Source organism: Embiotoca jacksoni, unplaced genomic scaffold (assembly GCF_022577435.1).
Source record: "Embiotoca jacksoni isolate LCO1_2020_lvr unplaced genomic scaffold, fEmbJac1.0.p SCAF_32, whole genome shotgun sequence".
NCBI classification, from domain to species: Eukaryota; Metazoa; Chordata; class Actinopteri; family Embiotocidae; genus Embiotoca; species Embiotoca jacksoni.
Genome location: NW_027185384.1, coordinates 3,056,737 through 3,075,845, shown reverse-complemented (window position 1 = coordinate 3,075,845; position 19,109 = coordinate 3,056,737). Strand labels below are relative to the sequence as shown.

General features: G+C 44.5%; 1 protein-coding gene across 7 annotated transcripts in view; it reads left to right on the top strand.

The window, feature by feature from the left end:
- The first annotated feature begins 6,181 nt into the window (after window positions 1-6,181).
- The window catches only part of pcloa (piccolo presynaptic cytomatrix protein a), a 56,861-nt gene continuing 43,933 nt past the window's right edge, over window positions 6,182-19,109 (top strand). For 3 of the 7 annotated variants that reach the window (XM_069164713.1, XM_069164715.1, XM_069164712.1), the window contains exons 1-3: window positions 6,185-6,822; window positions 9,185-10,196; window positions 11,710-12,735. In XM_069164713.1, the coding sequence (XP_069020814.1) occupies window positions 6,611-6,822; window positions 9,185-10,196; window positions 11,710-12,735 (2,250 nt within the window). In that variant the 5' untranslated portion in view covers window positions 6,185-6,610. Of the gene's footprint in view, window positions 6,823-9,184; window positions 10,197-11,709; window positions 12,736-19,109 lie in introns of all 7 variants that reach the window. The other 4 variants (XM_069164718.1, XM_069164717.1, XM_069164714.1 and 1 more) reach the window with 3 other exon arrangements.

Below are 19,109 nucleotides of genomic sequence, written 5' to 3'. Positions count from 1 at the left end.
TCAAAGCGCTGTCACGCTGAGCGATCGCTGCGAAGTGCAGGGAGAGCGAGAGCTGAGCACTGAGTGGAAACTGTGGTGTTATTTCAAAATGTAACTAACAGATGTACTTGTTCACAAACAGTTTTTTTTTTTTTTTTTTTTTTTTTTTTTTAGATTCACACCTTTATTTGGCAGGGCAGCCATGTTGCCATCGCAACAATCAGCCGCTGGGCTTGTGGCTTTGGAGATTGGCTTCTGGACAGCGACCAGTAAATCCTATTAACAGTCCTGCTACTAGTCAAAGTCTCCTTCCCACACCCTTCATCCTGGCACCACAACAACCTCCTTGAAATAAATCACACTGATTTCGCATCCGTTTCGCTGAGAGCTAAAATGTGAGGATTTCCCGCCACGATCTGTGATCCTGCCACGAGAAACATAGGACAGCGCCGAGATTCCTCGGTGACTCCATCCGCTCTCTAAATCCAATGTTGTCATGGCGAGGAGAGGCAGATGAGGACAGGTGACGTGTGATCGAAAGGCTGCTCGGCCTCGAGTGAAGCGCAAAGTGCGTGGTTAGGTTCGCGGCGCTCGTTGATATTTTGCACCCCTTAAAACCTCAAAGACGTTGAAGCGAGTTTTTCGGCAGCTCAGCTCACGCATGCGTCTGCACTCTCATTTCTTTGTATTTGTGCTGCTGCGTATTTGTGTGAAACAAAAGGACTTATATAACTTCCACATTGTGTTGAGTGTCTGAATCAGGCGCCTTTGTGTGTCTTGAGGGAGCGAGGAACATTATTCACAGAGAATTCAGCTGCAAGGAAACTGCTTTCTGCATGCTGTGAGAAAGAAATGCGTCCTATTTCTTAAATACCGCAGAGCAATCATATGTGTTTTCTGTAAAGATGCAGTGATGTCATCCATTCCCCCCTTTTTTTTTTTTTCTTTTTTTTTTAGGGGTCCAACAGATGTTGGGAGTCCTTGGCTTCTCAGTGTAGCTTTTGTAGGAATTTGTGGCCGCTGTGAGGGATAGAAAAGTGTGCCGCGGGGTAAAATGTAGTTTTGCCAAGAGATGAATAATTGATGCCGGACCCTTTTTCTGCTTGTTTTTTTTTTTTTTTTTTTGCAGCTGATTGCCAGCGAGCTAACTTGACCCCCCAAGCATAGCGGCAAGTTACAGCAGGACAGTGCAGCACATGCACTGTGTACAACAAAACAGCTTACAGCGCAGAGCAGCGTGTGATTGGCCTATCTTTCAGAAGAAAAGAGGATTAGAGGGGCTGCTTATGCCTGAGTGTTTTTTTTGTTGTTGTTGTTGTTGTTGTCGTCGTCTGTCTGCGCTTGTGTTTGAATGAGTGTCCGTGCTGGCTGCAGGTGCACGCCTACCCCGCACGCCTACCGCCTACCCTGCACGCCTACCCTGCACGCCCCTCTCGCCTGCATGTGGACAGTAAGACGGAGAACGGGTAAGGAAGGGTGCCTCTGTGACTTTAAAAATAGTTTTAGTCCGCCGTGTCTCGCCGGTCAGGAGAATTTGGCGTTGAGTGCGGAATTAGACGCGTGCCAGCATGCTAATGGGGGGGGATAAGAGAGGCTCAGTCCTAATGGACCAGAAATTAAACCTCACTTGCAAGTAAACCGTCACCTGGGAGCTTCCTCGCCTCATCACACATTGACTTTGAGGACGCGAGCGGCCGCACAGTTCTGCGCACGAACACGGGTACGTCACTCTTGTTTGCTCTTTGCGCTTCTTTCTGGAAAGAGACGGGGATTGAGGAGTTAAAAGCTCCCCTAGTGTGTTTAGTCAACCACATCATAGGGGAAACATAGCTGTTAACGGTACGTTCTGTATATACTCTCCAAAGGTCTGTCGGTCTCCGGGGTTTCCTCGCGTGTCTTTGATGAATTACCCTACGGTGTAAAAAACTGTTGTTGTGCTTTGGAAGCCGGTGTTTAAACTTGAGTTCTGCGGTTGCCACCGATCTCTGGAGCGAGAGAAATTGCCTTTTTTTTTTTCTTTTTTTTTTTTTTAGCTCGTCTGCCTCACAGCCCAACCGTGTATTCAAATTTAATGAACACGGTGCAGCGCGTGTTATCTGGTTACCAGACTCGAGTTACACCGGCGAGGCCACGCAGCACAAACACTCCTACCTCTCGCACGCTGTGTGAGTGTCCATGAGAGGAGCTGATCAAAATGTAAATTCAATGGTAGAAAGCACAAGTGTTAATTAAGTGCCGTTTTGAGCTACTTTGTACGTTTACTCCGGTACATTTCAGAATGTGTATTTTACATTAAGATTGTACGTAAAAACCAAGCGGCAACCAACAGTGACATCATTGGTTTATGAACGGCGGTAATGAGGCCTCAAGTTTGAATATTGACAGTCGGCAATTTGCCAGTCTAAAGCAGGTTTGAGCCATAAGTGACCATATTTGGACGAGCTGAAGGGAGGTGGGGTGGGGGCGGGGGGGGGGGGGGGGGCAGTGAGCGATCTGACTCGATCTGATTGGAAACATGACAATACCGTGCCCCCGCCCACCGATAGCCGTAACCTGACTGCACCACAGGCCTGTCGATCAAACTGACACGCTCCCAAAAACACAGCTTTTTGAGGCTTATTTTCTCATCAAAGACAGGATTATTTTCCAGAAAACGAATAAGAAGGAAGTAATTTAGCCGACAAAACCCAAATCACTTGTGAAAAAAAATCTACTGACTTCGAATTTCATGATGAAGGTGAATGGGAGTCTATGGAGCCCGAGGCTTTTTCGAGCCGACCTCTTGCAGCGGTCAGTGATACTGCGACTTAAAGACTTCCGCATCGGCTTCATTTTTCAGACCCGGAAGCTACGTCCACTTACAGTCCATGTTAAAAACACAAAGTAAAATGCCTTGTTGGACGTTCAATCGATTGGTCCTTTTTATGACCCTTTACAAAAAAAAAAAAAAAAGTAGTATCTAGTGGGGGTCTCTTGTCACATCTCAGATGTCAACAGATTGTTCCAAAAAAAAATATTTCCCCTCTAAACTTTTGAGATGTTTTATGAAATAAATGTTCAAAGCCCAAAGACTGCAGGATTTTGAGTTGCAATGCGATATTTTTTAGATTGCTTTTTATCGATACGTTTACTTAATTAAGGAGAGGATCTGAATACTCTTTTTACTGTGCAATTCCTATACTCCCCCCCCCCCCCCCACACACACTTGGTATAATAGAGGTAAGCCTAAAGCACCCTGATAGCACTGTACTAATGATCCTGCTCATACACTGTATGCAGGTGTGTGTGTGTGTGTGTGTGTGTGTGTATTAATCGTTAGCTTTGCACATGCTTGTCCCACAGGCCCGTGTTTGATGTTGTGGCTTTACAGCCGTGTGGCTTGACGCATCTGTGCGTGCGAGACTTGCCGCCTGTCCGTCTGTCCGTCTGCTTATGTGAATATGTGTGTTGGAGCTACTCACAGAGAGAAAGAGAAAGAGAGGGAGAGAGAGCATGCACGTATGAGCTGCTTCCGCCTCGCAGCGTCGAGACAATCAAGGCCACGCTTCAGCGGTCAGTGGGAAGAAGGGGAGGAACGGAGCAATCACCACACTACCATCGTTTATCACTGAAGACAGACACCAAAGCTCACCTCTGCCTACACGTACAAATTCACCGAGGCGAGGAGGAGGAGGAGGAGGGGGAGGAAGAGGAAGACGAGAGGAAGGGGACGGAAAGCGGGAAGATGGAGAGGACCACAGAGAACGAGCCACATCCATGCGGAGGGAAGACAAAAACAACGACCAAGGAGATGAAGAAGGGATGAGGAAAAGATGATGTGCAGAAAAATAAATGGAAAAAGGATTGAAGGCTCGGAGAGAGAGAAAAAAAAAGCAAAGCATTAAAGGAAACGGTGAAGGTGACGGTGAAAGCTGGGATTTGAAACCCTGTAGTCGTAACACCTACCGTGGTCAAAAGCGTATTCAGATCTCGCCATTCTCCCTCCTGCGGTATGAAAGAAATTGTGGTAACGCTGAGAAATATTCGCTTTCTTCCTGGGAATTGGATGAGAAGGTTGACACTCGACATAATTTAAAACTGAAGTTACAGCGGGGACGGTTAGCTTAGCTGCTAATAAAGATTATGAACGGGAAAAGGAGACGGGCTTACTCGTCTTCTGTCTGAAGGTAACGGAAAATCCTCCTGGAAGGTGAAATTTCACTATTGCCTCTTGAGGTGAAAGGAGGTATTATGAGATGGAACAGGCCAGGGATGGCTGGTCAGCGTGCTTTGTTCAGTGGATGTCTTTGCAGCACAGTACACAAGACATCTTGGGCGTGATGTCGACAGTGTTATTTTTTTCCCATCCTGTCGATAATTTGAGTTAATTTTTTTGATTTTTAAAAAAAAAAAAAAAATCTTATACATTGTACCTTTAAATCTTAACAAGCAGGCAGATAAGATAATTTCCTGAAATGCCATGCCGTTCCCTTTAACACATAAATACTTTTTATGAGTTACCACAATGATTTCCATTTTGGTATTTTAGTTTAATTGTTTACATTTTTTGGTCCAAAACCTTCCTTCTCTTTTGTGTTGGCTCACCTAAAACCAAAGATATGTAGAGGGTAAACTTGTGTCTAACATCCACAGGGGCTCCAATCACATCTAAAGTTTTTGGTTTAATGATGATCTGCTGTGTCACATGCTCTTATTCAAAAGGTTTTTGTTTTTTTTATGTAGCCAGAACAAATAGATCCAAACACTGAAGGGTCTCTGGTTTTATCTCCCTCTTGCTCCAGAATAGTCCCCCAGTCCTCCCCATCACCCTTTGCCCAGGTGGTAAGGGCTCTGCGCTGGGTGCATCGAGGACACATCTGCCCCAGAGCTCCACAGACAACACAGCAAATGAGCACTTGCTGTCATATCACAACACATCTCCTTGACGTACAGCGAAGCCGACGTATTGTAATACCCTGCTCGCTGGCTCTGGTGGCTGCTTGTGCATATTCTCAGAACGGTGCAAATATAGGTTATGGTCATATGCGGCATGTGGACTGGTGTAATGCAATTTTATTTACAGGTTCACACTGGCGTGCGTCTGTGTGCGCGCGGTGTTGTTCAATTTGAAAGATTCACCACTGCAGCCTCTGCCTTGTCTTTTCATTGCACTCCTTTTATATTACACTCATTGGATCGCAGGCTGCGTTCTTTTATGATAACACCAGCAATCAAATCTTCACAAGAGGAGAGGAGATAAAGAATTCATTACGACTTATCTGGCTGCAGTCAGTGAAACCAGATTTTCCCACGTGCATCCGCCAGCCTTTAACTGCACATTAACATGTAGGCGAACACAAAGGGTTCAGATATACAATGAGGCATCCTGCCACCAAAAACTGAAGAAAAAAAAAACAAAGCATGTGAGGTATTATTCATGTTGTGAGTCATCTGCAGACATTGACACATATCTTATCTATGTTTTTGAATATTTTATGGTAGGCGTTTCCCCTAAAATGAAATATAGGCTAATGACATTTTGGAGACAGACTGTTGTTTTTGTTGTTCGATTAACTGAAGGGTTAGTCCATAGATAAAGACATATATCATTACTTATTAAGCATAAATATTTTTTTCTGATTTTAAGACTGTCATACAATTTATATGACCATCCACCAGCCCTTCCCTGGAGTCCCACACCCTTGACCCAAAAATATAATTTACAACGGTCTACTTTGGTTTTACCTACTTTAAAATCAATAGACTATTAGGAAAGCGTCACTGACCCCACCTATCCGCCAAGCTCCACGCTCCCCGGACTCTTTAGACAATCAAACTGGACACGTTCAGTTGAGTCGGTGGTCCCCTTTAAAAAACATATTTTCCTCCCCCTGATGTCTCCGGATCACCTGTCAGAGGCGGAACATGCGCGGTGGGCAGGAGAGCGCAGAGGCTGCTGGAGAATCTGCGTTAACGTTCCCGGTGTTACGCAGAAGAGAGCGGAAGTTATGTATCGTTCTCTTCAAGATAAAAGCATAAAAGCTGTCATTTTGAAGATACGAATGAACGTTTGGGGGTGGCGGAGCAGCACCAGAAAGAGTATCCAGATTTATAAATGTAGTTTAGCAGATTTGTTTTCCATTCACGTGACAGATATACAATTTGCTTGGCTTGGTCGTTGCCTTAATAACTCTTTTTTTGTTGTTGTTGTTGAATTTTTACGTTTTTAAATCTTTCTATTGTGGAGTTTAAGATGACTTGAAATGAACAAAAGTAAATATTTACTCAAATACCCGTTAATTGGAATTTTATTTTGTAAAAATGTACCGGAAGCCACCTTTTGTGGCTGTGAGCAGTAGTAAGACGGAGACCCCCCTCACGGAAAACTGTGGTAACTGTGGTGTACAGCTGCAGAGATGCGAGACACGGAAAAACATCGAGAAACGAGGGAAATGGAAAGGCAGGACGGGGAAGGAAAGTGACCACTGAAGACAAATCATCTGAGATGTTTCGAGACACCGACGATCACCGTCTTCGCGGAGCTCTTTGGAGATAAAAAAAAAAAAAAAAAAAAAAACCAACAAAACAAAACGCGAAGAGAGCTCGGATCGCGGATTGATCCGAAACACAGGGAGGACGGGAGGGGTCGATCATGGGGAACGAAGCGAGCCTGGAAGGAGGCGAAGGGCCGCCGTCTGGGCTACCGGAGGGGCTGGCACCTGACGGGAAGGGCGGCTTCGTCCGGGTCCCCGATGGGACTCCGGTCAACCTGAGTGAACTCAGCGAGGAGCAGAGGAGGCAGCTCGCCGCGGCGATCTCAAGGGCGCAAGGCAGGCAGCCAGGAGGCGCAGCAGCTGCACGAAGGCAGGGCTTTTAAACTGCATTTCTGATGCACTTAAAAAAATTATCCACACTAACAAGGCAATTACACACGAGAGAGGGACGAGTGGATGTGTTGTGGTTGTGAGCATTTGGAATAAGGAGGCAGGGGAAAGAGGGGGGGCACGTTCACGCCCATTTATTAATTCAGCCACCAAGAAACGATTTCATTCTTAAGAGCTGCTGCCTGTAATGGATAATCACCAACGTCTGATGATCTGCATGACTGACAACGATCTTTCACGCCAGATACTCAGTAGCTCTAATCTTTGGTTGGTCGCTTTCAGCTGCAGCTTTGAACGCTGTGTAGGCTTTCTGCTATTCTTACGTGAATGCACCGAGTTTCATTTCTACTCTACAAACGAACGATTCTGCATTAAATGTTGGAGGAAGGAAAAAAAAAAATATGGATCTGTGGTTTTGTGTCGGTGTCCGCGTTGTGGCTTTCTGTGTGAGATCAGAGAGACACACCTCCAGTAGGCTATTTGTGCGAAATTCTCGAAATGCCTGCTGGGTAAGAAAATCTGTCGTGCCCAGTGTTGTTTTTTTTCTTCTTCTTCTTCTTCTTCCTCCCCTCCTTCGTTTGAGCGACGCCTTAACACCCTGCTAAACAAATCTGCCACCTTTGTCAGCTGTGCATCCGCAGTCTAATACCGCCTGTTAAAGTGTTTAGTCCTGAATTGCATCTGTGTGTGTAGATGGGGTAAATGTGGACCACTGTGTTTGGGAGAGGGGAGGTTGAAAGCTACCAGTGGAAAAAAAAAAAAAAAAAAAAAACATCCCATCGTGAATCAGATTTTTCTATGCTATTTACATAGTCGTAAACGAGTCCTCCATAGGTATCGGATGACATGTCATGATTTGCGTTGGTGCTAATTGGCTCCAACTTGGGGGAGAGGGGGGGGGTAGATTTGTTATTTATATCTGAGCTAGAGATGGGGGGGGGAGGGGTGCATCAATATTAATATGACTATAAATAGAACAGAGGCGTTAATGTCACCACTCATAGGCGTCTTTCCTGCTGAATTCGGGCTGTTTTCGTCTCAAAATCGGAAATCTTGTGTTGTCGAGGCAGCAGTGTTTAGAACGAGGCTGATCGCTGTCCGTGGTGCTGAAATACAGGCTGCAGTGAACTGGCTTACAGCAGGCGTTGCAACACAGCTACTCGTAACGTTTGCCATGCTCCAGCCTTGCCCTGCACAGACATGTGTTACCCAGTGCTCACCGTACAAAACAATGAGATGCTGTATTTATCACAGCATTCAACCTGATTGCTCGAGAGTGTTATTTAATGACGGCAAAGGCATCAGGGACTTTGAAGTGGCAGCTTCTGAAACCAACACGTCTATATGTTGCGAACACACAGCATCGTACAATAACAAACCATATCCAACCAAGTCCATGAGTACATCGATGCATTTCTCTAAAGATCCCGTTGGCTTTCATGCTTGTGCTTAGCACTCTGTGTACGTTGTGTATGTCGCCTCTCGGCCCGAGCTAACAAAGACGTCTTAGCTTACCCCCATGGAGCAGCGCATTTCTCTCTCCATCTCAACAATCTACACTCCATGTCATTCAGTGGTATACGCTTTTCTGTCAGCTTTACCCCAGGGCTGCTACTACACATTTTGTGCTCACTGATGTGTTGAAAAGGATTAAGAGCCACTGCTATTGACTAAGCTTATATTTTTAGCACAATTATGCTGCACTGAGGCTGTGGTATTTGTAAATATTATAAATATTGTCGTCTCCAGATTTTTAAAAGGGCAAATGAATTGAAAGCATTAATAGCATAGTGGGCAGACGGTAAACAACACAGGATGATAACTGTCCATATCAGCAATAGTTTGAAACAATTCTCACTTTTAGTGTGCAGCCTATATGGTTGTTTTTGTAACGGCCCCTGCTGGTAATCATAAAAGACACATATAGTAAATACAATAATTTGTTCTTGGGATTTATTTATATCAGGATGTATTTTTCAGAAAATACCAAGAAAAATAGTGTCAAAATAGAGTGTCTTAGTGGATGCAAAAGACTCCCAGAAACAGTGATGACAAATTACTTTGTCTTTTCAGAAACAATGGACATTAAGCAGAATCACTATTAATGTGTCACTGTTCGTCAAAGGCTAATTTTCAACTGCCATAGACTTTAAACTGTTTACATTGATTAATAGATTATATTGGTGCAACTGAAATTTCAGGACTGTCCAAATATTAAAGTCTTGTTCATAGTTAGGTTTGTTATTATTTGGAACTGCAACTGGGAGTTACTGTGGACGTGGCTAATTCGATTTTCTCACGTTGCCAATTTAACCACTCTGTTTCCTTTTTCTCTCTTTCAGACCTTCAGAATCTGATGCCCAGCAGCGCTCACAGCAGGTAGGGGCCTCCAGGGGCCCAACAGGTCTCAGTAAAAGCCGAACTGTTGACGCCTTTAACCAGGGTCCACCTGGCAAGCCCACCCCGGGCCGCAGCCCCTCATCGCTCAGCCTCTTTGAATCCAGATTCCGGCAGGAGCCAAAAGACCCTGAGACCAAGTCATCCGGCATGTTTGGCTCCAGCTTCCTCAGCGGGGCCAACCCCCTCAATGCCGTATCGTCTATGACTTCCTCTGTCTCGTCCTCCATATCGTCCATGGGTGATTCTGTCAACATGCCCAAGTTTGGACTGTTTGGGGATGAGGAGGAGGGAGACGGATCTGCAGCACCTGAGTCCAGGCAGGGTGGGAGACCGCAAGGGAAAGGCCCTCAACAAGGGCCAGGTCCAAAGGGACCACAACAGGGAGGACCCCAGAAACAGGGTCAGGGCCCACCTGGACAAGGGCCAAAGCCAGGGCAAGGACCCCCTGGTCAGGGACCCAGGCAAGGTCAGGAACCACCAGGTCAGGGTCCTAAATCAGGCCAAGGTCCTCCTGGTCAAGGACCCCCTGGGCAGGGCCCCAGGCAAGGTCAAGGACCCCCAGGTCAACAGGGACCCAGACCAGGTCAAGGACCACCAGGTCAAGGTCCCCCAGGTCAACAGGGACCCAGACCAGGTCAAGGACCACCAGGTCAAAGCGCCAAACAGGGCGGCCCACCACAACAAGGACCTGGGAAACCTGGACCCAAACAGCAAGGGCCACAAGGGCCACAAGGTCCAGGGCCACAGGGACCAGGACCACGTCCTGGGGAGCCAGCAAAGGGTGCTGGGCCTCCTGGTCAGCAGGGAGGTGGAAAGCCTGCAGGTGGACTGTGTCCACTGTGTAAGACCACCCAGATAAACATTGGATCTAAGGACCCGCCAAATTACAATAACTGCACTGAGTGTAAGAACCAAGTCTGCAGCCTCTGTGGTTTCAGCCCCCCAGACTCAGCGGTAAGACACTAATTACTTCCTTGTTGATTTTGTTGTTCTTTTTTTTTCTTTTTTCCATTTTTGAAAAAAAATCATAAAAGGGTCAATCATGACTTAAATGAGATTCCATTGCCAGTTAATTTCATGTCAGCATCTAATGTTCAAACAAAATTCCAGTCCACTGCCAGTATAGTGGCATTTATCTGATAATACACAAAACAGGCCATGTTATTGATGGTTCACTAGATGAAAGGTCACACATAATTTTTTTCTGTGTGAAATACTAAATGTTCCAGTCATTGTGTTCCACATAGCAGTGTAAAAATGTGATCCAAAAAGCTTACATAGTCTATTATTCACACTTAAAATGTTTTTGTTTTAAAATTATTATGCCAATAGGAAGACTCGTGACTCAAGACATCACAAAATGACAGGTCAAAATGAACTGGAAATAATAGAAATAAGCTTGGCATGATTCACATGTTAGATAAAACAATACGATTTTAGCATCAAAATAAGATCATGGTTAAGGTCCATATTTTTACAGTCTCGCTGAATCCAGCTCTTGCCTGTCAACAGCATATTGATATAATCTTGAGTCTGGCAGAGGGAGTGCGTCTCATAAGAGAGGCACACATGATTTAAGGAACAGAGGGACCATATGGACCCAGGGAATGTTGATCAAGGTGACTCATGTCATGGCCACAGGAAGATCCTGTGCCAGCCAATGAGGACACTCAGTCACACATGGACCGTAAACGCTGGTGGGCCGTGATTATAGCACAGCAGAGTGACTCGGTCCGTCTGCTTGAGCTTCTTCTTACGATTTGCTGCTGTGCAGATTGAGGTTGTGTTTCAGGTTTTTTTGGGGCATCAATTCTGGAAGCAGATGTTCCTTTGTTTTAAAAAAAAAAAAAAATAGATATACATACACAAACACACGCTTTGGGCGATTGGAGTGTTGCCATTGATACATTAAGTACCGTTACACACATTGCTTTGTTCTAGATAGCGATCAAACTGTCAACATTGGCCCTTTACATCACTGTACTTTGCACACAGTGGAACCAAGGAGACATCCAAACACTGAACAAAGAGCTCTGTGGGGTCGCCAGGCTTTTTTGGGAACAGGTGTTGATATGTACTGTATGTTCAGAGTGAAGACAATGACAGAAGACTGTTTATCATCAATATGTACAGTACAGAGCCTATAATATAGAGATATATAGATACATTTGCATAGATACATGAATAGTATTTCCCTTTCTTACTGATATGCGGCTGTTGCCAGATTTTGATTATTTTGCTGTAAGAACCAAGAAGCAATTTGGTCGAGGAAAATGGGATTCAACACAATTTGAAAGGCTAATCCATGGAAGTGTCTCCAATTTTGTCTTTATTTTACATTTAAAAAAGGAAAATGCTTATTTTAAGGTTTTAAAGTTGCTTTGCTTGCCGGTGTATATAAAGTAATTACAAATGCCATGGGAATGTGTTGAAGTCTAATCTAACCTATCTTTTGTTTCACACTCAGGGTAAAGAGTGGCTATGTCTGAACTGTCAGATGCAGCGTGCGATGGGAGGAATGGATCCCCCTGGCATGACGAAGCCCAAGCAAGGCTCGGCGCCGCCCTCACCCCAGAGACAGTCACCGGGCAAGCCTGGCAAGCTGCTGATAAAGCAGCAGAGCACCAGCGACCAGGGGTTAACGCCGCCGACCACACCGAGGCAGAAATCCCCAGGTCCTACCTCTCCAGGGCCGCTTTCCCCGTCCTCCTCAGCCGCAGGATCGCCCAAAATTGACCCCAAGACAGGTCGCCCCATTCAGCAGAAGGCCAGTCCCCAGCAGTCTCCAGCTAAGGCCAAACAGGAGTCCAGCTTCTTTGGCGGGTTAGGAAGTATCAGTTTAGGAGGCCTCACAGATGCAGCTAAGCCTCCCGCAGCTGCTTCACAAGCTGCTGAGTCTGTTACGGGGAAACTGTTTGGCGGGTTTGGTGGGTTGATGGAATCATCGAAGCCTCAAGCTCAGGGTGCGCCGAAACACGAGGAGTCGGTAACTGGGAAGTTGTTTGGAGGTTTTGGAGGATTGACAGAGTCAGCTAAACCTCCTGCTGCTGCATCTCAAATGTTCAGTTTTGGGTCGTCCCTCTTGAGCTCAGCCACCACTCTCGTCACCGGGGAGGACGAGAAAGCAGCCAATTCTCCGCCAGACTCCCCCGCTGACTCTGGACCAGGTTCTCCTCCGGATTCCGGCCCCGGTTCCCCACCTGACTCTCCCTTCTCTGCTCCTGGGTCTCCCCCGGATTCAGACTCGGCTCCTGACACCCCACCGGCTAAGTCCAAGAAACCGCCCAGAACCCTTTCTGTGGAGAAGGACGGGAAAGACCCGGCAGCCGACTCGGCTCCCCCTCCACCCGCAGCAACCAAGAAAAGCTGCCCTCTGTGTAACGTGGAGCTGAACATTGGATCGGCAGACGCGTCCAACTACAGCCTTTGCACTGAGTGCAAGAAAACAGTGTGCAATCTGTGTGGATTCAATCCGACTCCTCACTTAGGCGAGGTAGGAAACCTTCTGATTGTGGCAGTTTTCATAAGCCCCAGAGCTTCCTGGGCTTTCAACACTGTGCCTACTAGAAGTGTATGAACTCTGTTGTATATAAATAGAATGAAAACATCCTCTAGATGTTTCATTGAAATAGGTCACTGTAGAGATACAATCAGGAGTTTTCAGCCATGCGTTTTCCCCACCAGCATCCAGCAAAGTACTCCAAAAGGATGCTATTAGTTGCACTAAATACATTAGATTACCCCAAATAAACAGCGTAACAACATATGCACATGTCTGACCCCTGACTGAATGAATCTGGTCAATTATGCTGCATTTAAAAAAATATCTCATTACTATCAATCTTTCTGTAGTTGAGAGGGTGGTCTGAACAGTGAAGACAAATTAGGTTGTTTAAATGGAGGTTTCATCATCAAAGAGCACTTCAAACAATTGACACTTGACTCTGAAACTGAATAGTGTGTGTACAGTATGTGTGTGTGTGTGTGTGGGCTCGTTTTTATATCCCGGAGGGGGACTTTAATTTGAATGCACACAAACCCGTAGGGACTCGTGAGACTGTAGGGACAAAAATTGAGGTCGCCACGGGTAGAGCCCGGGTTTTGAGGGTTTGAGTTAGGGTAAGGGTTCAGGTTATGGCTTTAGTTGTGGTGGTATAGGGAATGCATTATGTCAACAAATGTCCCTGCAAAGATAGTGAAACAAGACTGTGTGTGTATGTGTGTGAGACCATGTGTGCTCACGTGTTTGCCTATCTGGCCGTGTGTTACAGAATGCACAATTTTATTCCTTTTATTCTTTTAATTTGAAATTGGATAAATGCTCGTATGAAAATCTATAAATACACATGCAGATGTTTGTTCGCCTGCGTTTGTGTAGACGAGAGCGTGTCCTTTCATTGAGGAAACCAAACACTTTTGGCCTGCTTATCTCCCGAGGTGCGGCGAGTGGTTGGCTGGTGTTTCTTCCACGGTGGATTGTCTCATGTGGAAGCACCATCACAAGACTGTGTTGAGTTTTACAGAGCAGATGGTGTAGGATCAGTGTATTATGGGAATAGAGGCCAAATAGTGCCTTCGGTTGAGCGGTTTCTCAGCATGCAGGCCAAACGTAATCACATATGCTACACCCAGTTATTATTCCATGTGAAGTATCCTAGTTACTTTCTGCCTACAGTTACATTACAAGTACATTTAAAAATGATAGGCTACACCTGGTTAAATTAACTAAAGGCAATCGGTCCCTCGGGAGGTTTGATCACATCCTCTTGACATGGTCATGCGATACAGGGCACAATCATATGTTTGTCAACCCACTGCTCTATCCTGGCTTCACGTGTTAACTACTTTGTTAGCTGCTGGTTTAAGAGACTCTTTAGTAATCTGCGGAGTATTTCTGGCTCTCTGAGGAGCCTTCTGTAACAGCGAGGGAAGCTGAGCTGGAAATGAACCTCTGAACTTCACCATATCCACACAGGAACTGCTGAGTTTGAAACGGAAATACACTTTTATTTTGTAGGAAAACTGATTTCTACTTACACTTTGCTTTACCTTCAGATACGAAGGGGACACCAACAAAAATATGACAATTTATACATTACGCGTAGGTCAGTAGAGTGCAGTCTGTGAACTCTCGGTCGGAGAGTTAGATGAAAAGATTGATGCTATACTCTCATATCTGTCTGTTAAACAAAATGCTACAGCCAGCAGCTGAGACAGCTATTTCTTAGCAGAAAAAGACAACATCCTGGAGAGTGGCACATATTAACCAACCTTAAGACAGAAAATTGTTGTTCTTACGCTTAAGTTTCTGTGCAGATTAAATAAAGATGTAACATGTTGTTTAGCGAGCTTTTACAGAGTCCCCGAAGGTTCAAGGTGCAAATCTTTCTGAGGACTACAGATCTGTTTAGAGGGGCTGCTTTTTGTTACCTTTGGACAGCACTGGGCTCTCTGCTTCCCCCTGTGTATAGCTTCTATGCTGAGCTATTAGGCTGCTTCTGGCTGTAGCGTTATAATTAGTATGTGGACATTAGTGTGGTATCAATCGTCTTGTCTGAAAGATAGCAAATAAGTGTATTTCCTACTTTTATTAACCTTGTGACGAGCCTGAAAGTACTGTGTTATAGTTTATAATTTGATTTCCCATGCTCGTACGTGTGACGCTTCAGATTGAAGAGTATTTATTTGTTGCTATGTCATAGAACGATAAATGTCCCCATTTCCCTCTTCAGCATTCCTTAACAAGATGGCCCCCGTGTTTACACTGTTGATAGCGCCATGAAAGTTTTTGACGTCTTGTCCTGCTCTGAAGCTCTGCTTTTCTGATGGCACGTGCTTGCTGGGATACTGAGGAGCCAAATCACTTAATTGAGGCCAAACACGGGGGAACATGTAATTATGAAGGAGAGATGGGCATCCAAGCCACTGATGCTCTAATGGGATATAGATTAGTCTGCTCAAACACCTTCTTGTCTTGAAGCTAGAATTGTCAACTCGGTTTTGTTTATAAGAATGAAAAAGCTAAAAATTGGTCCAAGAAGGAAGAATCACAATTTTTCTCTCTTGCAGGACTAAATGCAATTAATAATCAAGCAAAACATAGGATGATTTGATTTAACTTGATAACAAGTTAAATCTAAAAACAGCAATAGATGGTGGAATATTCTTTATAAGAAACACACACACGCCACCTTGGTTGAGTCATCCACCCTCTACATAGCGGGCCTCGCTTCTGTGATTCGCTGTCATAATGTCGGCTGTCAGCAAGGGTTCGTTTGCTGACGCATGTGAGTGGGTCACAGTGTGTGACTGTGAGTGTGTGTGTGTGGTGGGGGGCTGAGTATGGCATTAATCTGGATGGGCTGGTGTGATCTCCCAGACTGGAGGTGTGTTGCTTGTTTAAATGATCATCAAGATATATGCGTTTACACAAGAGAATTTCTTTTTCTTTTTTTTTGAGGGGGGGGGGGCTGTTTAGCTGAAATTCTGTGTGGATGTATTGAAATGTGGGCCGAGAGTGCATGCGTTCTGTAATGTGTCAACACGTGTGTAGGCATAATCTCTGTTTCCTAAAAGGATTTAAAGGGCAACAGGAAGACTGTCATTTCTATTGTGGCTTGATCCTAGACTCAGGTGTTTCTGCTTAATCCCCATCAATGAGTTGTGAAAATAGGCACCCCAGAAGGAAAAGCACTCACCTTAATGTGTTTTCACTTGCTTTTTTGCTTTTTTCCCTCTGTCTTTGTATCTCCTCTTCCCTTTTCTGCTGTTTTATGTCATCTTCTGTGGTATCCTTCAATCTTTTCCAATAAGACAGAGGGGGGCTTACTTAATGTCTGTGTTTTTTTTTGGTGCTTATCCTGCCTTTAAACACTGTATTTTCACTGTGTCAGACTCTCCCTCTGTGGTGCTATCCCTCTGCTTTTCCCACTGTTGCTCCCTTTGATGTGGGGAAAGTCGGTAAAAATGTGTGTCTAGTGCTGCTCAGCGATGTTACTGCAGCTCAGGCTCCATGTCATGTTGCCCTTATCAGTAATGAGTGTGCTCGTTGGAGAAGTATTACGTAAAATGGGAGAGGCACCACTTTTGCTAACAAGCAGAAATCAAAGAATCTGAGCTGAGAGGAGCTGCAAGTTGCATACTGTGTCACGAAATGTAAGAAAAAGCAACCAAATTTGACCTTTTCAAAACTTTTGAATTTGAAAATATGAGTACATTGGTGTTTAAGGTGGTCGTTTGATTGGAAGTTAACTTTGCTGCAGGTATACAGTAAAGGTATTCAGAACATACATACACAAATCTCTATATCTTAATCTCTATAAAGAAATATTCTAAGTGAACCGACTGCACTGCATCAACACTGTCATCGACCAATCAGAAGCTTTTATCAGTTGAGCTACCCACGTTTGTGACTGAGAGTACTGTTTTCAGTTCAGTTTTAATTTACTGTAAGTTCATTTCTTGTTAAAAGGCAAAGGTATCATCGTCATAATCTGATAACTCAACAATTAACAATACTTATCTTATGAACAGTGCTTGTATTGGCTGGTTTTATATTGAACTGAATGTAACAGCTTAGACTAGCATCAAACTGCAACAGTTCACCTACTGGAAAGGACTTGAGCTGTGATTGGACCGCTTAGCTTCAGTAAAAAAAAGTGAGCCAACCACATACAAGTGAACTGAATGAATAATTCTACTCAGCAACGTGATTCTTTATTTCCTCCTCTTAAATCTAACTGACAAGGTTCATCATAATATATCAACTGATCACCCTGACATTAATTATTAAAGACTGTAAAGCTGTGGGTAATGGAGGATCCTATAGCAACCAAGCTTTGTTACAGCTTGCCTTAATTATTGTGACTTTGACTGCTGTAAAGACTTAAAATACAAAAGTGTAATTTTAACAATTCCAGGATCCTGAAAAATGGATTAACAAATATTTTTGTATTTTCTTGGAAAGAAATAGTCCCAAAATTTGGGAAGTAGGTCATCGTCATCTGCTGACAATCAGACTCTCAGGTTAGGAGACGAACATCACTTTCATTTCAGGATTTGTTTCAGCCTCAAAGGCTGGAAAAAAGAAAGTGCAAACCACACTCCCCTCAAATTGAAAAGATAATGTGCGCAAAAAGCTGTTTTCTTTCAAGGAATAGTTTTGACATTCTTGGGATTATTTATACCACACATTGCTTTTTATGCGACTGAGCTAGGCTAGTAGTTTCTAATTGCTTAGATAGTGCAGGTAGGTAAAGTATTATAAACGTTCTTGAAACTAAAATGTAATCATGTGCCATTGAGGCTTGCTAGGTTTATTGGTAATGTTGGAATTATGCTTAGGTTCAGGCCTGTAAAGTTGTGGTCAAAAAGGTGACTGCATGTGTGTGTTTGTGCATGCACGCTTTTCTTGGCCTTTCTTGTTTTTCACATCCCCCAGGCCTCGGACGTTAACATACACTCACTGCGTGGTGTTTCCTGTGTCCTCCAAACTCATTATTATTCTGTGGCAGTGCCCACACCTCCTCCCACGGTCTGAACCCTCCCGAGTCTGCGCTGGCAGATAAAGGCCCGGCTCCATGGTCATACCCTCACACATTGACACGCAGAATACACTCTGGTACAGCCTTTGGTATCATTGAACTGTCACTCACACATACAGTGAAGGCCCACTCTAAAACTCAGCCTGGTGCATTGCATCTTGCATGTGCGTGCACCCCAGTCATAATAAGAAAATGTTGTTTATTGTACCTTGATTCCTGTTTGCGTGTAACGCTGGCTGGCCTGTTCGCCCAGTTGCCTCACGGCTCTCCCGTCACTTGGCCAGGAGGCTCGAGAGAACAAAAATAGTGCCACAAAAGAGAGCCACAAAACGGGAGAGCGGGGGAGAACACAAGCGACTGCAGGGCAGCTCGTGATTCTATTTTGTAGCTCTTTTGTGTTTCCTCTTTTAACTGAGTATTTCTGCTGCATCAGGCAACCCACAGAGTCTCGCACATGGCCACGTTGGAAGGCTTGAAAAAGGGAGTATTTTTAGACATTCAGGTGATATTGTGTGTGTGTGTGTGTGTGTGTGTGTGTGTGTGTGCAAGGCTTCGGTCTGTCGGTTGGAAATATATTTTAGTTAATTTGGCAGTGTAAATGCTGGCACCTGAATTAGGAATATACTACACGTTATATTCACTCTTTGCCTGAGAATTACACCTGATAAGGCTTCTGTCTTGTTTGGCATATTTACCAGGTCCAGGATAATGTTTCGTCTGTGAGTGGTTTACCCAATTGCTGTGATTGAAATGAACTGTCCTCTGGCGCTGCAAATGGCCTTTTATTTTCCTTTTTTTTTTTTTTTTTTTTTTTTTTTTACACAGAACAATTCCCAATTATCCCTTCTCTAATTTATTGGGTTTTCAATGCTTAGCACAGGGCCACATTTTAGCCGCTGAGCTTTTAGCGTTAAGAAGGGGAAGAAAAACAAGCCGAGACATCAAGTGTGCCAGCACTGAGTCCCCGTCAGACGGAGAGGAAGGACAGGCAGGCAGAGGCCCACACAAAACCACACATTCTGGCACCGACCTCGTCTAGTTAGCACAGGCCGTTGTTCAGTACTCACATCCTGACTCATTCTGCTCTCTCTTCCCCATCCACACATACTTAGAAGTCTCTGATTTGAGTTGAAGCAGCAGGCTGTGGATAGTGGAGTCTTGACTTCTCCCTTAAAAAAATGTATATTCAGTAGGTGAAGCCACCAGCACAGCACGGATTAGGAAATGGTTTCACCTCTGAAAATTATTTCCGTGCATTAAAAAAAAAAAAAAAAAAAAAACGAGTCAAGTGGATTCGCTTTTTTCCATGTTTAAAGTAGTGCCT